General features: G+C 42.4%; 1 protein-coding gene and 1 long non-coding RNA gene across 2 annotated transcripts; one reads left to right on the top strand and one right to left on the bottom strand.

Annotated features, from left to right (window-relative positions):
• Nucleotides 1-392: 392 nt before the first annotated feature.
• On the bottom strand, nt 393-14,461 carry LOC6573066 (putative uncharacterized protein DDB_G0279653). Its single transcript, XM_032728084.2, has 5 exons — nt 13,454-14,461; nt 4,647-4,740; nt 3,254-4,490; nt 2,965-3,174; nt 393-2,899 (listed from the first exon to the last, which is right to left on the bottom strand). Exons 1-5 carry the CDS (start codon nt 13,518-13,520, stop codon nt 1,454-1,456), a joined length of 3,054 nt encoding a protein of 1,017 aa, XP_032583975.2. The 5' UTR covers nt 13,521-14,461; the 3' UTR covers nt 393-1,453.
• On the top strand, nt 4,456-6,096 carry LOC122756764. Its single transcript, XR_006356613.1, has 2 exons — nt 4,456-4,689; nt 5,849-6,096. It is a non-coding gene; the product is annotated as an uncharacterized LOC122756764 (long non-coding RNA).
• Nucleotides 14,462-18,274: the final 3,813 nt, after the last annotated feature.

Consider the following 18,274-nt stretch of genomic DNA (forward strand, 5'->3'; position numbering starts at 1 on the left):
GGCAAAAAAGGCGCGCCCCCATCCGTCAACCACCGAAATGACAGAGAATGTATTCCGTGTTTGTTTCCTCCTATGCTTTCGCTCGCACGGCGAGCGAGATAGCGCGATGGCAAGTGAGCGAGCAACTCTCTCTCGCACAACATCCTGTCGCTGCTGTAAGTGGCTCTGTTAGCTAACAGGCGTATTTGTGAGCAACCCTGTAGGCGAAGGACGCATACGCACACACACACGGAAAATACCCCAAAGTAACGGTCACAAATGGAAACACCTTGTGATTTTAAATGTGTCAATTTCTTTATTTCATTCATCCGTGTACACAAGCAAAAAAATGTTCAACAGCATGAAATACTACACAAATGTTGTAAATGTAAACAATGTTAATAATAAATATTGTACGAGTCACACTGTGCATGATTGATGTGCGGGTCATGTTTGAATTTTCTTTGCAATCGGGTGGTTTGTCTGGTATATATGTATGAGGTGTGGGTTCCAGCCGCATCAGCATGTAAACAACAATTAACAAGTTCCGGAACCATTCCAGGGTTACGTGACGCAGCGAAGCAGCTGAACATATGGAACCAGCGCGCAACATTCAAAAGGAGTTGGCAAGTTAAAACTAAAAACGAGATGCATTTATAACTAGTTCTTTTTTTGTTCATTTTTGTTGTTGTAGTTTTTTCCTTTTTTTTATGTGTATGTAAGTAGTAATATGTATGTTTGTAATTTCATAGTATGTGAATGCGCATGTATGCATGTGTGTGTGTATGTGTGGGTGTGATATGTATGCATGATTGAGATACTTTAAATAATCATAAAAAATACATATTGCAAAAGTTGTTGGCAATTAATCAAATAAAATTCAGGTGCTCAACACTTCTCAAAGCAAACCTGCGATACAGGATTCTATTCCTGTATATGTATATGTATGTATATACAATACAAACATTGTATGTCATATATATTATTGTTTATAAAGACCTTAAAATGTATTGCAACAGGGCCACTTTCCAAATGCTAATATTAGATTTCCTCTTTTCATTTTTTTTTTCTTTTTTTTAGTATGTGTTAGTATATGTTTTATATGTATTGAGAATCTTAAGAACTAGTTGGGGAATTCTTGATCTTGAGTGCTGAAGAAACGCTACGCCTAAATATAAACCAAAATGAAAATGTCTGTGTATGCATGTGTGTGTGTGAGGTGTGTGTGTGTGTGTGTGTGTGTGTATCTGCCTGTGTATGTTTAAAATTATATTAACGATATTAAAATGTATAATAAATAACTATAAATAGCATACATAGATGATTCGCTACATGTACTATATATCCTCGCTAAGTTAATCAAATGCATATGTTCACATATATATGTATGTATATATATATATATATGTGTTTGTATATATCTCTATATATATGTATATATATTTAAGCCCCGCCCCTAACACACCCTGTTGCATCAATCGGCATTTTTAATCTCGCTCAGACTGCGACAGGCTTCTCTCTCGCGCTCCCTCTCCCTCTCGCGCTCTCTCTCTCGCTCTCGCTCACGCTGCTCTTCCTCCAGCTTGAGCACTTTGCTCTTTAGCCCGCATAGGATCTCTGCCGTGGCTATATTCTTGATGGTGCTCAGGTCTAGATGTTGGCTGTGATTGTTGTTGTTGTTGTCATCGTTGTCATGCTCTCCATTGCTGCTGTTGTTGTTGTTGTTCTTGCCTCCATCAGCAGCATGTTGCTGCTCCAGTTCCAGACTTCGATTGATGGCATTTAACAGCTTGTGCTTGCCCAGCGCCAATGCTAGTCCGGCACCCATGCTATTGTTGTTGTTGTTGTTTGTCTCGTTGTTGCCCTTGTTGTTGTTGTTGTTGCCGCTGCTGCTGCTATTGTTGTTGTTCGAGTCAGTTTCTATATCCAGGCCGCGATTGTTGTTGTTGTCGTCGTATTTGTGCTCATAGGCGGCGAGATCTTCATCGTGTCCATCGTTGTTGTTGTTGTTGCTGTTGTTTGTGGCCTCACCTGGCGACGCCTCAAGCTCCACTTCACGCTTCACCAACTGTATATCAGGCGGAGGTGTTGGTGTTTGTGGGCGTGCCCGATTGCCATTGATATTGGGCGTTTGTACCAGATTCAAAGCCTCCTCATCATCGGGCTGGCTATTATTATTGTTGTTATTGTTGTTGTTGCCGGTGCTCTTGCTGTTATTGTTGCTGCTGCTGTTGGTCAAATGGTGACTATCCACGAGTCGTATTTTGAACGAGTTGTTGTTGTGCGTCGATGGCGGCGGCTGCGGCTCCGGCGTCCTTGGCACAATCGTTGTGATGGGCTCCAAAATGTCCTGGCTAGTGGCATAGGCGTGATTGTTGTTCAGTGCATCGTCGTTCAGCTCCGCGCTGGGGTAGTGCTCGCGCTCCATCTCCTTCAGCCGCTTCTCGCCGCCCAGCTCTGCGTTGTAGTGCATCAGGATCTTGCGCTTGGCCAGGTACTTGTGCTGCTTGCGTGCAGAGTCGAGCATTTTCTTGCTGTTCGCCTGCAGGATCGCAAAGGAGTTGCTCTCTGGGTCGGCCACGGTCGGATTGCTGACAGTGTTGTTGTAGTTGTTGTTGTTATTGGTGCTGTTGTTGTTGTTGTTGTTACGATTCAGATTCTTTATAAAGGTCTCCGCTAGCGTTGCCTTCGACTTGATGTGCTCCCGGAATCCCGCATAGCCCGGATCCTTGGTCAACGACAGGGGCGTCGGGCAGCGGCTGGGTCCATTCAGCGCCGCCTGCTCCAGTGCTGTGGCGCCATAGCCAGCGGCATGGCCACTGGTGATGTTGACGCTGTGCGTGCCACGCTCGTAACGGCACTCGGTGCCGTCGCTTTCTAGGGGCGAGCCAATGTCGCTCGCATCGCTGTCCAAATTTTTCTAGAAGCAAAGAAAATTGAGTGCTAAAGTAGTTCCCAATGGCAATGGACTTAACCAAAGTATACCTCTGTGTGGAGTCCCTTGATCTTCATGGCCTCGGCCACCTTGAGGAAGACCGGCAAGTCCTCATACTTGACATTCACCTGGCCGCTGTACATGAAGTCCAGCAGGCCGGCCATGTGGCTGGCCTCGACGTCGGCCATCAGCAATATGGGATGACTGGATGGATTCTCCAGGAAGATCTGCTGGAAGTAGGGACTGCAAACGGACAACACCTGCAAGCAGAGCAAGAGAAGACAATGCCGAGAGGCAAGTGTTAGCGGAACAGTTCCACCGAGTGCTCAGTCAGTTTACCAGTTTGTGTGCCTTGAAGATCTTGCCTCCTGCTGCTATGGTCACGTCCACCATCTTCTCGTCCTTCTGCAGGGAATGGAAGCCGCGGCACATGTTGCCATGGAAATTGTTCCACGACAGCAGATACTGATCGATGGTGTTGGGATCGGTGTAGGGCTGTTGCTGCTGCTGTTGCTGTTGCTTGTGTTGCTGCTGCTGCTGCTGTTGCTGCTGCTGTTGCTGTTGCTGCTGCAGCTGCTGCTGGGCTGCCTGATGCTGTGTGGCAGTGATGTGGATCTGCTGAGCGGTCGTTGGCGGCGAGCTGGGACGCGGCGTGGGTGGCTGATGGGGATGAGCGAGCTGATGATGATGCTGCTGTTGTTGCTGCTGCAGCTGAGCCTGCTGCTGTTGCTGCTGCAGATGCTGCTGTAAATGTTGCTGTTGCTGTTGCAATAGTTGCTGCTGCTGCTGCAGCGCATGCTGCAGTCCCGGTGGCGTCGACGACGAGGACATGCGATGCGGATGCGGCGAAAGGGACGGCTGGTGGCTCATGAAACGCTGCTGCTGTTGCTGCTGAGCCTGATGATGTTGTTGCTGCTGCTGCTGTTGTTGTTGCTGCTGCTGCTGTTGGTGCTGTTGCTGTTGTTGCTGGTGCTGGTGCTGCTGCTGCTGTTGCTGTTGGCGTGCATGCTGCTTGATCTTGACCATGTTCTCCTGCTGCTCCTGCTCACGCTGACGCATCAGCTCCTGCTTAAGCTTGTACTGTTGCATGGACAAGTCGTCGACGCTCTTGGAGAGCTTCACCATATCGCTGTTGCTGTTGAACTTGTTGCTGCTGTTGTTGTTGCCCAGCATCGGCTTCAGATCGTACTTATAGTCGCCACTGGCGCTGCTGGCGGCCGCTGCCAGCTTCCGCTCGGCAGCCAAGGCGGCGCGCTCCTTCTGCCGCCGGATGAGCTCATCGATCTCCATGTAGGCGCCGCTGGTGGCCGCCGCAATGGCCGAGGCAATGATTGGATCATCCTCGAAGACGCTGTCGTCCAGTGTCTCCTTCAGCGTCTTTGTGGACGAAAAGAGGCGCAGCGAGGGATCGTTCACCTGGTCGCTGAAGTACACGTCCATCAGTGTGAAGAATGGCCACTCCCGCCGCTTCGGCTCCTCGGACATTTTGATGGCCTTGTACTCCTGCAGCAGATTGTTCCACTTTTTGATGATCTTCGACAGCGGCAGCGGCACATTGAGCTCACGCTCGACCACGCTGTGAACGAAAGGGAATGTGTTGAATGACTCGATTGCGATATAATCACGGATTAGGCGTTGGTGTTTCAAATTTCAAATTTCAACTTGATTTTTTATTTTTATTACTAAAAATTGTTTATATTTTGTTTGTATTTCTTTTTTTGTTGGTACTTACGCCCAGGCATATTTCGAGGCGTTTCTTTTGCCCGTGAAGAGTGGTGAGAGTTCAGCTCGTAATCTGATCAATGATTTGACTTTTTCAGCTTCCCCTGCAAAGGCGAAAAAGTAAAACATAATAAATGAGTTTCAAATTAAACAATTGCGTACATTATGCAATCGGTTGGGTAACCCAACACGATGGATTGCCATTCGTAAATGCTCCAGCATGAAGAGAGAAAAGAAATAACGATCGAGCGTAGGCTCCAGTCATATCTAAGTGTTATTACTGCCAATGTGTTGTGTGCCCTAACCCAGTTATGCGCAATTTGCAGAAATCACAGGCAAATAATCATTCGGTAGATTTTCAGAGTCGAAACTGAGCTGAACTGCACCGAGAGTGATCGACGCGGGGCATTGATCTGACTGGCCGAGTGCAACTTTCCACTTGCCGCGCTGCAATTCAAGTTTACGCTGCATTGCCGTTAAAGACCTCTGGCAAGGTTTCAATGAACCCGTCACATGGCCACAGCTGAATTCAATGCGAATCAATTCGCTTCGATGCGATTCGATTCGATTCGATTTGAATCGCTCTGTAAATCATTGTAATCTGTAGATTGGCTCTAAATTGGCTGCCGGTTAATTGCTATGGCGAATCTAGCAACTTTTACCAGCCAAGTCCAAAAGAGTCGAAATCGAAACCGAAACCAAAGCCAAAGCCAAAGCCAAAGCCAAAGTCTGGTAAGCCAGGCAGTCGCATCTTACATCTATATATTGTAGATACGACAGACATATATTTATGGCATCTGTATGCTCATCAAGTATACGCCATGAGCAACAGCAGCAACAACAACAATCCACTGGCAGCCATAATGACTGAAAACTATTCAACGTTGAAGAATTCATTAGCAGATTTCACTTTCGCTTATGACGACGTTCGCTCATTTCTTTTTGCCGTCTTTCTTTATTTATTTACCGTAATTTCTACTCGCTCACTTTTTTCTTGCTTCACTGCTAGCCCTCCCTCTCTCTCCCTCTCTTTCTCACTTTTGATTGTATGTGTGTGTTTCACGTTTCTTGAGCTTTGCTGCGGCTGATTTCTTGTTTCAGCCAGGCCAAGAAGCCAGCTACAAGCTGCGCGCCTGCTAGCCCGCTCGCTGGCTCGCTCGCTTACGTTTTTCTTTCTTTCTTTTTTAAAGTTATTTTTCTTTTTCTTTTTAGCCAAGAGAAAATGACTTGGCGCAACCAAAGCCGGATCTAAAGCCGCTTCGCTGCACAACAGGAGACGAAAGTGAAGGCGAAGGAGAAGCAGCAGGCGAAGGCGACAGCGCAGGCTGGGCCGCCTGCATTCTAGCTGAGCCCACGGCCCGTTTACTTTCTAAACTTAAATTGGGTTATTTAAACTCGGCAAATACCAAAATTACTCACATTTTAATCAAGAAATAAAAATAATTAAAATCAAATTTTAATTAAAATGTATGGAAATTGAATATGAATTAAGTCTCAAGTCTTTGACCAGCTCTCCAACAATCCATGTCTAAAGAAAAGTTAAGCCTTAGTCATTTCGAAATCCAAATAATAAATGTGTGGAAATTTTAGAGACTTTGAAAATATGTGAAAAACTTAAAACTTTTTTGAAATCTCGAATAATCCATGTTAAAAGCAGAGTTAAGCCTTAGTCAGCAACTCATTCCAAATATATGGAAATTCTATAAGAAATGGCTTATTGAAACTTTGAAAATATATGAAAAACTTAAAGCTTGACCAAATTTCGAATAATCCATGCTGAAGGCAAAGTCAAATCGAAGTCATTTCGAAATTTTCTTTAAGCTAGCAGCAAAAGTTATTATAGCTCTGCCAAAGATCTATTAATATAATGACATTTTATTAGTTTTAAGTTTTTAAGTTACACCCCAAAGATATTATATTTAGTTCATCGTGAGATGCATCTGGTTAGGGCAAGGCCAGGACAGCGATATCGATCTGTGGACAGTTTTATGAATCCCCAGCCTCTGCTTGATTCATTTAATTGTCTAGCTATAACCTAGCCCAACCCAAAGCTATGCGCGAAACAATTTGCAAAAAAAAAAAAAATATATATATATATATATATATATATATATATATATATATATATATATATATATATATATATATATATATATATATATATATTTATATGAGTATATATATGTATATCAGATTTGCTAAGCATAATTGCAAAGGCTTGTGTAAAACAACCTCAACCTTCTGTTCGTGACATGCTGAGGTTCCACGTTTCCCATGCGCCGATGTTGGCAAACCCAGACAACAGCAGCATAAGTGTGCGTGTGTGTATGTGTGTGTGCTAGGGGGCGTGCGGGTTGAACGGGCGCCGCAGCAGAAGTGGCGCAAATTGTTGCCCGGGGGAGCGGCACACAAAAGTTTCACTTTCTTTGCAGCAAGTTTTTCGTGCGTCTGCGCGCCCGTTCAAGCAGTGCGTGTGTCGTGTATACAACTCACGTCAGACAACTTCTCACACACACACACACACACACACACGCACGCACACAGGTTGAGTATCGTCTTCTGGTTTCTACTTTCCGTTCGCGCCCTTTTATGTAACCCAAATCATCTGAGCTGTTGCTGCTGATCTGTTTCTCTGCCGCTGCCGCTGCTTCTGCTGTTGCTGCTGCTGCTGCTGCTGCTGCTGCTGCTGCTGCTCTGCATACGAACTGAAAGGTCTGTCTGTCAGCAACAGCAGCGGCGGCGGCAACAACAATAGCAGCAGCATTTACCGTTAGTTTCTCTTTTGACCTATATTTGACCAAAGACGCGCCGCTGTTGCTTTTGCTGTTGTTGTTGTTGTTTATCTCAGTGCACGCCATTGGTTCTTTGTCAGTTGCTCTCCATGGCCTCTTCTTCTTCATCTTTTTCTTTCTCTGCTTCGTGCTCAATGTTCACTTCCGTTTGAAGCACTTTCGTAGCCACAGAACCGGTTCTCAGGCCTTACACTTATCACCCATGAATCAACATTTGCATTTCTTTTTCTTTTCTTTTTTTTAAGATTCTCTTTTTCTCTTGTCATTTTCTATCTCGTCTAGATTTGACGCATAATTGGCCATGGAATTGAAAACGATTTGTTGTGCTTCCTTTCGTTACGGCCCCTTTCTTTCTTTCAGTTACGCTGATTGCACGTCCCTCCCCCTCTAGCGCACGGCCCCTCTTGAATTGTTCTTGCTTTGTTTTGGCCAACTCTCTGTTTGTTTGTTTGTTTACTTGATGAAATGCGAAATTGTTAAGCGTGACGTTTCGCTTTTTCACAGCTTTATCGCCGTCTCTCTCTACCTCCCTCCTTCTCTCTCTTGCGTTCGCCTCGTTCTGGCTATACAATCTGTTCTTTGCGTGAGAACTTCTAATGAGGTCAGTGGGATTTTTAGTGTCTGCATTGCATATATAAAGCCGGTGGAAGTCAAATCAAGCATTCAGCCTGCCCTACTCTCGTCAATAGTGCTAGGGGCGTGGCACGGGCCAGGCCAAGCGATTGACACTGCCAACTTCTGATGGTGCAGAAAGGGGAGAGCTATCAAATGATATGCTAGTAAATGGTATAGATAATATTCTTGTAGTTGTATTAACTAACTTCTAAGTTAGTATTATTATTATTATGTTGCTATGATTTATATCTATAAATGCTTAACTATGTACTCGAATTTCTCCCAGTTTTTTGCTATTGTTTGCTGTTGTTTGAAATTCTGAGCTGTAGAACTTTTGGGGTCACCTTTCCAAATGCTACGCAAATAGCTCCAAGGCATACTCCATAGCAGAGCATCCATCAGGCAGTTAAACAATCTCCTCTTGAGGCTAAAGCTGCCCATGAATAAATACAATGTGAAACTTTTGCGTGAATGCAATGCGATGCAATGCCAAGGCGAGTGCAAGAATTTCGACTGCGTTACTGCTGTATTTTGTGCACTCACTGCAACAGCAACAACAACAACGGCAACCAGACTCCAATGAAATACGAGACGCTGCTGATGCGGCTTTCCAACGACAACGACAACGACAACGCCAACGACTTGCAGCTATCTCGGTTTGCAGTCGGTTTTCTACTTTGGCTGCATTTCTTGAGAGTTTTCTCCGCACGGCACGGCCAGGCCGCAGAGCACAGACAATGCGCATACGCCCCGTGCGCCGGCGTTCCGTGTAAGTCATCGACCAGCCAGTGAGCCAGTCAACCAGCCAGCCAGTCAGCCAGCTAGTAATACCCAGAGGCAGCCACAGCCGCCAGGCTGGTATTTAATTCTCGGCTTTTACTTTCTCCCAAATGATGCAGAAATGCATTTATTTTTCTATTTTTTCAGTGTTTCCACAGTGAGCAGCAAATTGTATTTGTTATACATTTTCCGACGAGCATTTTAGAAGAAAGGCAATGCCAGCAGCAGCGGCAGCAGCAGAGATAAAAGTCAAAAGTTGCTAATTAACTAACATTTCAGACCACTTGCTATGCCCGCTCGCGACTTTTCTCTTTACAAATTTTTCATTTTGCAGTTGAATGTACGCTAAGCGACTGTGGAAATTCCGCACTACTTATAAGCATGGCCAGACAGACGGCAGGCAGGCAGCATTTCCATCATCATCATTGTGATCATTACCAGCCATCCATCATGATTATATATTATTGTAATCATTGACGTTGTCAGAAGTAATTTAGGAAGGAAAACAGTAATACATGTATATACACATACATACGAATATATATTGTATATGTGTATATATAAATTTATTTGCTCGCTTTGCTGAATTTCTCTGCTGAATTGGAAAACTTATGGCTTTTCATGTTGCTTTAAGTAGAAGTTGAAACTCGTTGCTGTTGTTGTTGTTGTTGTTGTTGCTAAAAAATCGCCTGTTGCATTTGGCTGTTGTTGCCGTTGCTATCTCGTTAGTCGCTTTGTTCGCAAGAAGGTTTATGAACTTTAACAAAGATTTTCTTTCTGACTTCCCGCTGTTTAACATGCACTTGAGTCGTTGCTTTTCGAAAGTGCAACGCGGCGTATGAGCAACGCCAACTAAACAACTGTGTGTGTGTGTGTGTGTCTATGTTTGTTGTCTATTTAATGTTTGCATTTTCTAATTGCTGTTATGATTGCCGTATAACGCTTTGATTATCGAAAGCAAAGAAAAACACTTTTCATTTCAGCTCAATTGATATTCTTATCAATTGTTGGTTATATTTGTATATCACATATGTAAGTGTGTGTGTGTATAGTATTTCAAAACTCTTGATGAGCTTATGTGATGCGTCAGCTTAGCTTCGTTGAGCTAAGCTCGGTTCAGCACACACACACATACGCGCGCACACACACACACGCACACACACATAGAGCTTACAACTTTCACTTTGCGCTGTCAGAAGCAGCAGCAGAAGCAGCCGCAACAACAACGAAGCAAAAGTAAAGCTCTAATGTTAATGTAAATAGTGGTAAGAGTCAGGGCACACACACACACACACACTCACGCACAGTTACGTGCCATAGATGCGATCGCGTAGATAGAGATTGACAAAGGTTCAAATGACTTTGGCGCGTCTCGCAAAATTGCAAAATAGAAACAAACAAACAAACGAAAAAAATTTAAAAAATATATATTGCAAAAAATATAAAAAATAAGCAAAAATAATAGCAATGCAAAACAATAAAACAAAATCAAATCAAATTGTGGCATCTTACATAAAAAACAAAAACTTAACCTTCGCTGCATGAAAGCCAAATAGTTTCATAAAAATTAGATTTGATTTTTATAATATTATTTTTTCTATATTTCTGCATAAGCAATTACCCACTTGGCTGTCAACAAAAATTATGTTCACAAAACTATGTTAAGATTCGAGCATTCATATTGAAATTCCGCCGTTGACACAGTTAAAGATTTTATGCTGATCCTATTATACAATTGCCATTGGAGGGCTTCCAGTGGGGCGAACTTAAAGTGAAAGTTCTAATAGTTAGGCGAGCCAACAACAACTGCTGGCAAGTACTTGCCAACCACCAACCACTGCCAGCCGCCAACCATGCGGGCCAACCGCTCAATTGTGGCGGTGGTGGTGCGGGGCGAGCCACTGTTGCGGTAGTCCAATCGTCAGCCGAGCCAAGTGTAAGTGAGCATGGGAAAGAAAGAAAGGCAAGCGAATTGCTATATGACAGCAAAAAAAAAAAAAATAAGAAAATAGTAATAAAAAAATTTTTATTTGCGGTGGTGTGGATGGCATTAGGCGTTTCTTTTGTGCGCCAAGACAATCAATTCCAGAGGCACAAAGAGAGTCTCATTAAGATGCTGTTTAATATTGATAATGATAATGATTAGCAGCAAACTTCTGCAATTACAAATGCAAGACTTTCCGGCGGCGATTGCTTTCTGATTCAGCTAATTGCAGAAAGTACTCCATTATGCTGGCCCTTTCGCCTGGTTATGCAAAAGAGTTGCTTGTTTTATGGTCGCATCTTCTATCACGTTTGAGGGCCAATTAAATGTCGTCGTGTAAAATAAAAGTTAACTTTTATAGAATTAATAATCATTGCATCACGAATGCTACGTGTGGCGATTAGCCAGTTATATATATATGTATATACAAACATATACGTATATATATATAACTCTTTAACTAGGAAGCAAAAAGAGTTCCAACTGAAAATGTGTGAAACGCACGCAAGTTTTTTTTTTTTTTTTTTTTTTTGTGGGTTGTTTTTGTGGCTGGCGGATTAGTGAAGTTAGAAAGCAAGACCAAAATATAACCATACATAAGATTGCCTCTTTCGCTTGAAACAATGCGAAAAGTGCTAAAAATCTAAATGAAAAGATCTACTCAAAGTTCTTTTAACTTCTATTTACATATTCCTTTTGTGAATACTTCTAGATCTATTTAAAATTTTATCAAATTTTGAGCAGAGAGTGTGGTGCAGTCGTGTACACTCGTCTTCTGCAAAGCAGCAGCAGCATATGCAGCATGCCATTCTACTGATATCCCAACCAGCGACATCTCTTCAAAATTTCTCTTTTGACAATTGCAGAGGGTCTGAGCCATGGGTTGCCTAATGACATGACTTTCATTCAGATGCTACAGCGAAGCGACAAGAAACGAAGCGAAGCTCAAGCGCAGGTTGCATAATCGCATTCAAAACGAAAATAGAAAACAGCCGAAACACCAAATGTCGGACGGACAAGCAGACAAACATAAAAAAGAAACAACATATTGATGTATAGATGGGCATCGATAGCTGGCGGATAGGTGGTAGTATGAATGTATGGATGTATGGATGTATGCTTGTGCTGGTGCTTGTGAGCAATATAATTTGTAGCGGTTTATCAAGCAACGGTATTATTGAGCAATGGCCACTCGAAGCGACTCCAACACTCGCCAACATTTAAACTATTTTCTTGTTATGCACTTCAAAAGCAAAACGCGTGATACAAAGCGCACACAAACACACACACATACACCGAGTTTTTGGCAACACAATTTTGACTTGGCCAACAGAAAACCCGATGAGTCATTCTTAATAATTGCGCGTACAAAAAAGTGGCAGCAATAATATTTATAAAACTAAATATCAATGCATAGAAATCGAAACGAACATCAACATTAAAAACAAACTCGAAAACAGCACAAAATCGAGATCGAGCTCGAAATCGATGTCGAATTTACGAGCCTAAACCAGAAATTGAAATGAGACGAAAGCATATTGCGCATACGCCATGGATTCCAGAGAGATCCATACGTGTCGCCCAGGAGCTGTTGCAATCGACGGATAGACCCAACAACAACAACAGCCACAACAGCAACTAGTTGGGACATTGAACTCGAAAAGCGAACCTGCACACACGACGTCAGCAGCAGCAGCAGCAGCAGCCGCAGCAAAAATTTGTAAACAAAACTTGATTATGTAAGAGCTTAATTATGATGGAAATGGAAATGCCAAAGCGACAAAGCCAGGCCACATTAACAGGCCGAGTGACTCTAGAGCTTCAAATTGGATTTATTGTCAACAACAAACAACAAACATCAAAGAGCAGCAACAACAATAACGCCAACAATTTTGAAGGCTGCACATTGCGAGAACTCATATCGAGCAGCAGGAAATTTTCCAAAACATTCGTCACACTATGCTAATGCTGAGGCTGCGGAAAATGGGTCAGGACTAAAGCACCTGAGCCATTCAAACAAGTTTGCTGCGCGCAGTGAAAAGGCAACATACAGAAAAGAAAGGAAGCATAAATTGTAAAACAACTAGCAAGGGTCTTAGAGCTCTCGCAGCAGCAGCAGCAGCAGCACAATCAAGCAGCAGCTGCAAAAAGAAACAGATATATGAGTATGAGTGAGAGACAGAGAGTGAGCGAGAGAGAGAGAGGGAGACAGAGACAGAGACAACAAATCCAAGCAACAACTTTCACCTATTAATATTCGACTCGCAGCAGCGGCAGAAGCCAGCGAGCTGCCAAAGCTTGCAGCGAGTCGAGCAGAAGCAGAAGAAACCAATTTGAAGTGCGGCGCAGTTGTGGCCGATGCTCAACAGGGGCAACAACGTACGACGGCTGCTTGGGTGACTGCAGCTCAGACGATGCTAAAGAGACAGACACACACACACACACACAAACATCAACACACTCGCACACTCATGCATGGTATCTGACAAAGAGCGTGATCTCTTCAGAAACTTTCTACAAAATGCTGTGCGGGAATTTATTCATTTTCTTTTGCTTTTACTAGCTGAGTGAACCAGCTATACTTTACGACTTGGCTCTGGCTCAATCGAGTATCCTTTGATCTAGAATAAATGTTGGTCAACTTACAGCAATAACGGGTCGAGTACTGACAGTTAGCATTGACTGTCGGCGCCATTATCTCGTTGGCAGCCATATCCAAATTTGTGTAATTGTTGAAGATCTCCTCGTATATCCTTTCTGTGGATGTCCTTGTCCTCGCTGTTGCTGTTGTTGCTATTGTTCCTGTTGTTGTTGTTGTTGTTGCTTATGGTAATCCAATGTTGTAAATTGTTGTACACACACACTCACACGCACATATGCTTTTGGCTTGATAGTTTCTCTTTGATTGGTGCTGCTTATTTGGTAGTTTGCCTGGTTTCCATTGTAAGATATTTGGAATTCAAGAGGCACTCACGCACGCCGAGCGCCCAAAAAAAACGCCAAAGCCCAAGCAGCGGCGCACCGATAAAATACACTTTCACTTTTCTCTTGATATGCAGAGAACACAAAACAGTTTAATGCGATGGTAAATTTGGTTTAGTTGTTGTTGTTGCTATAGTTGGTGTTATAGTTGTTGCTGTTGTTGGTTTTTCTTATTGGTGAAAATTAAATTTCAAGTGCACCAAAGTCAGGAGTAGTCAACATTTTGTCGCGGCTATGTTTCCTTGGCTTTGCTCGTGGGAATTATTAAAAATATTTTCAGAATCTTGTAGAGTTTCAAATTTGATGCACAAAACACACTTTTTTTCTGCAGCCGAACTGTAAAAGTTTTTCGATTTATTTATTTTTTTATTTTGGCTTCTCCAAAAGTTTTTCTTCTTTTTTTTTTAGAGTTCTGCACGCAGCCGCCTGTTGCTCTGGCTGATGTTGTTGTTGCTGCAGTGGCTATTGTTGTTGTTGTTGGTGTGGCTTTAATTTTGTAACTACTTTTGGTGGCGATTCTTGCGCGCCGACCGTTTGAACGTAACGTCTGCCTCGAACCACTGTAGACGTCTGTGCGGCAGCGCGCAGTGAAACCAGCGCTTATCCTCAAAGATCGCTAAGAAATTTCATGCCATTCCATTTTGTTTCATTGCTTGCGACGCTTTCGCTTAACACACACACACACACACACACACACACACACACACACACACACACACACACAGACACACACGAGCACACACATACACACACACACACACGCATTCAAGCTGTAGCTGTGGCTTGACTTTGGTTCTGTGTGCTGTTAACATTACCATTTCTTTCTCTGCACACTCACTCACTCACTTGCTCACTCACACACTCACTCACACACACTTAGACGCAGACAAGTTGCTGCTGAGCGTGCGCTCAGTTCAAGTTTGGTTCTTCGTTGAAGTCTTTTGTTTTGGTTCGCAGTTTGGCTTTGCCATGTGCGCGAGCTTTCAGTAAGAGTTTCGCCTTGGGAGCATGCACACACACACACACACACACACACACACACACACACGCTCACATACAGACAGAGACGGAGAGCGACTATCCGGCAGCGCTTAATTATTTACAGTTTATGGCTGTTCCATTGCCATCGCGTTCCGAATGGACTTTTATAACTTTAACTTTCTTCGCTATCGCAGCGAATGCCGTTTGCTGCCAACTGCCTTCTAAGCGCGCTGCGGCTTTTTTTTTTATGTTTTCTTTCTTTCATTTTCTTTTCTTTTTTCCATTTCAGCGTTTCGTTTCGTTTGCTTCTGCGCATTTGCCGTTGCTTAGCTGCAAATTACAACTTTCGTCTATTTTCGTCAAGATTTTTGTTGTGTTCCGTTTTTTTTTTTTTTGTTTTTTTAATTATATAATTTAAACTTTTTTCTTTTGTGCATTTTTGTTGTTGGCTTTGTTTCGCTGTAACTTCTGCGTAAGTAATTTGCTTTGCCATTGTTGCTTCAGTTTTACTTTTATTTGCATAAAGCCAAGCTCACGCCTAATTATGCGCGAGAAGAGAAGAGTGAAATTTTCAATGGATTCTTAATTATCATTTAATTGACTGCTCACTGAAAGCATCAACTAGCCAGAGCCAAAAAAAAAAAAAAAAAACAACCAACACAAGCAGAGCACCAAGAAAATCAAATGTATCTCAATCTATACGTATGTGTGTGTGTGTGTGTGTGTGTGTATGTGTTGCTTGCATTTGGTAAAATCTTTTCAGCTGCAGTTTGCTGGTCTGGTCTGGCCTGCTCAGCGAGCGTTTCAAGATCGGGGCTCGACCATTTGCAGTTACAGTCAGAGTCTTAGTCTCCGACTACGACTACGACTACGACTACGGCTTCGAGTCAGTTAAAAGTATCTTGATGTTTAGGCTCTTTTCTTTCGCTGTTGTTGTTGGCTCTGCACTTACAGTTGCTTCTTTTGTCGTTTGTGCGGCTGGTGTTACTATCTGTGTTGTTGTAGAAAACTTTCTAATGCAGAAGCCGTCTGCTGTTTCATAGCTCACATTTCTCCACCCCTTCATTACTCTTGCTTGTGCATCTCTCTGGTTCTCTCTCTCTTACTTCAATTGAATTTTCCCAGTATTTGATAGGCCTCTTTTAATACCCTGTACGCATTTCAAGTAAAGTTGTTCAGTATTCTATTATTGTTGAGAATTATTTGAACAATATCAAATTCTTAGGTATACATTTTTTTCAGACCAATAAGTTGTTGAGTTCAAACTGTTATAATTCTCTCCAACAGATACTTTTTTATCTCATGTCTATTAATACATAATAGATACAGATACTCTTGTATATATTATGGAGACTATTAATGTTAAAAATAGTGCCATATAGATAGGAAATATCAATTAGGTTTTTATCTGGTAGATGCAATTGCTTTTCTAACATACTTTGGTAATTTAAAGGAGACTTTCGCACTTACGTGTGCGATGTGAGAGTTACTTTTCATCTACTTAGCAAGAAACATAAAAGCCATTCATAAGACTTTAAGGCAATAAAAACTATCGAGTGAAAGAGCTACGATCAGAGGTACAGGGTATTATTTAGTCATGCAGTGCCAACTAAAGCACTCTTACTTTAGTTTTGTTGGTCTTTCGTTAGCTTTTTCTTTCTTTTGAGATTTTTCCCAAGCTCGTGAAATCGCTGGAGAATTTCAATCGAGTAAAACTGTTCAAACTACAAGACATTTTCAATTCTATGCACATGGCACAGCGTCCATGTGCCCGCATCTGTGGGTGTGCACGTATGTATGTGTCATACACGTGCAGGTGAGCTCACATAAGTACTTGATAATCCGCTGTGATGCATCAACACATTATGATGCCAGTGGTCAGCGGCATCCGTTGGACCGATTGATGGTAATACCGATGCCGTTATTCCGCGCTTACTGCCATCTGGGTGAAAGTTATGGTTTAAATACGCTCACAGATCAGTCACCATAGAGCCTCTTCACCCAGCAGCGCGAGGTTGAGCAGGCCAAGCCGAGCCATTTGTAATCTTACGTCTTCAATATTAATCGATTCATACTTAACCTGATTACTTGTAACTTGCCAGCACCAAGTATTTCGTATTTCTGATAATTAGCACAAAGCACCATGCGAAATGGAAACGATCTCAGTTGGCAAATATATGATTAATTAGCAGTCAAGCCATACATTATATAAACCCCAGCCAGAACTAATGAATCACAAAATCACAAGACATCGCATTAAGCTCGAGACCCAAAAACGTAAGTATAAGAAAAAAAAAAAAAAAACGCTATTTTCACTTTTTAATAATTAACATAAAATTATTAACCACCAGCGCAAAGAAAGAGGAAAGAGAAATGGGTAAGAACCAAAAGAGACACCAACAAAAACCGAAACCAAAATCAAAATCAAAACAATGCCAAGCGCATTAAAGCAGCACCAAATGCCAGAATCCGACAAATGTAAGAAATAAGCCACGAAAGTTGTAAATTGAATCGAACGAGATTTCAGACCTCAGATTTCATAAAGTCTCGTAAAGAACTGCCCACCGGCGAGTGACTAAAAATCTTAAAATAAGAAAACATTAAGCTTGAAGAATTTTAAGTGAAATGAATTTGAAAGCTTTTCCCGTCGAGAACTGACCCAATTACCCATTTTGGCCCCATGCCCCAAATGGTGGTGGAAGCCACAAAATGCCGAAAAGAACAAGAAGATGGTGAATGTGACGGAGCAACAGTTATGTGACGAGCCGACCCAGTCAGACAATCGAAAGTTTATGTCATGCAACAGCGACAGCCGCAGCAGAAGCAGCAGCAGCAGCTGGTAAGCAACGCACAGTGGGGCAAAATGACGGTACATATACATATGAAGAGATTGAAGTTTATAGGTGATCTAAGAGGAGCAAAGAGCTGCTCCTCCACGGCCTTTAGAGTCTTGCAGCGACAGCTTTAGGATAAACCACAGCTTTGAGACGCTTGGAGAGTGCTGGCAAAAAGTAAATCGTCTCGAGTTTTGCAATGGTACACGCCCAGTTAACAAGACGGAGAATTCTTTTTATGGGAAAGTAATTGAAGAAAATGTATAAATACTCATATCTATATATATCTACATGCGAACAGTACAGAAGCGAGTGAAATTCTGTTACACATACAGACGTAGTTACGCATACATAAAACTACGAAAAATAAAATACAACGAATTTTTTGGAAAGTCATGGCATGAAATGATTCTCGTGTATCTTTCATAGGCCTACCAAACAGCATGAACAATTGAGAGCAGCCAAAACGCAAGAAAAGAAAAAGTAACTTCACACCAACACACACTCGCACACACACACACACACACACACATGCACATATAAATGGACAGCTTGCTTAACGTCTGGTGGCCAGTAAATCGAAAAGATACACGAAACGAACACTACACAAAAAAAAAATAAAAATAAAATAAAATAATAAAATCGAAACATAAAACATTCTGATTGTAAG

Source organism: Drosophila mojavensis, unplaced genomic scaffold (genome assembly GCF_018153725.1).
Source record: "Drosophila mojavensis isolate 15081-1352.22 unplaced genomic scaffold, ASM1815372v1 contig_16, whole genome shotgun sequence".
NCBI classification, from domain to species: domain Eukaryota; kingdom Metazoa; phylum Arthropoda; class Insecta; order Diptera; family Drosophilidae; genus Drosophila; species Drosophila mojavensis.

What these genes read in the sequence shown, in the direction of transcription:
- LOC6573066 (XM_032728084.2), bottom strand. Translation starts at nt 13,520, where the DNA reads ATGGCTGCCAACGAGATAATGGCGCCGACAGTCAATGCTAACTGTCAG. An exon ending in GCCTCGAAATATGCCTGGGC is followed by an intron (nt 4,491 to 4,646) that starts GTAAGTACCAAC and finishes TTTCGTTCACAG; the next exon opens with CGTGGTCGAGCGTGAGCTCA. An exon ending in TCAAGGGACTCCACACAGAG is followed by an intron (nt 2,900 to 2,964) that starts GTATACTTTGGT and finishes CTTTGCTTCTAG; the next exon opens with AAAAATTTGGACAGCGATGC.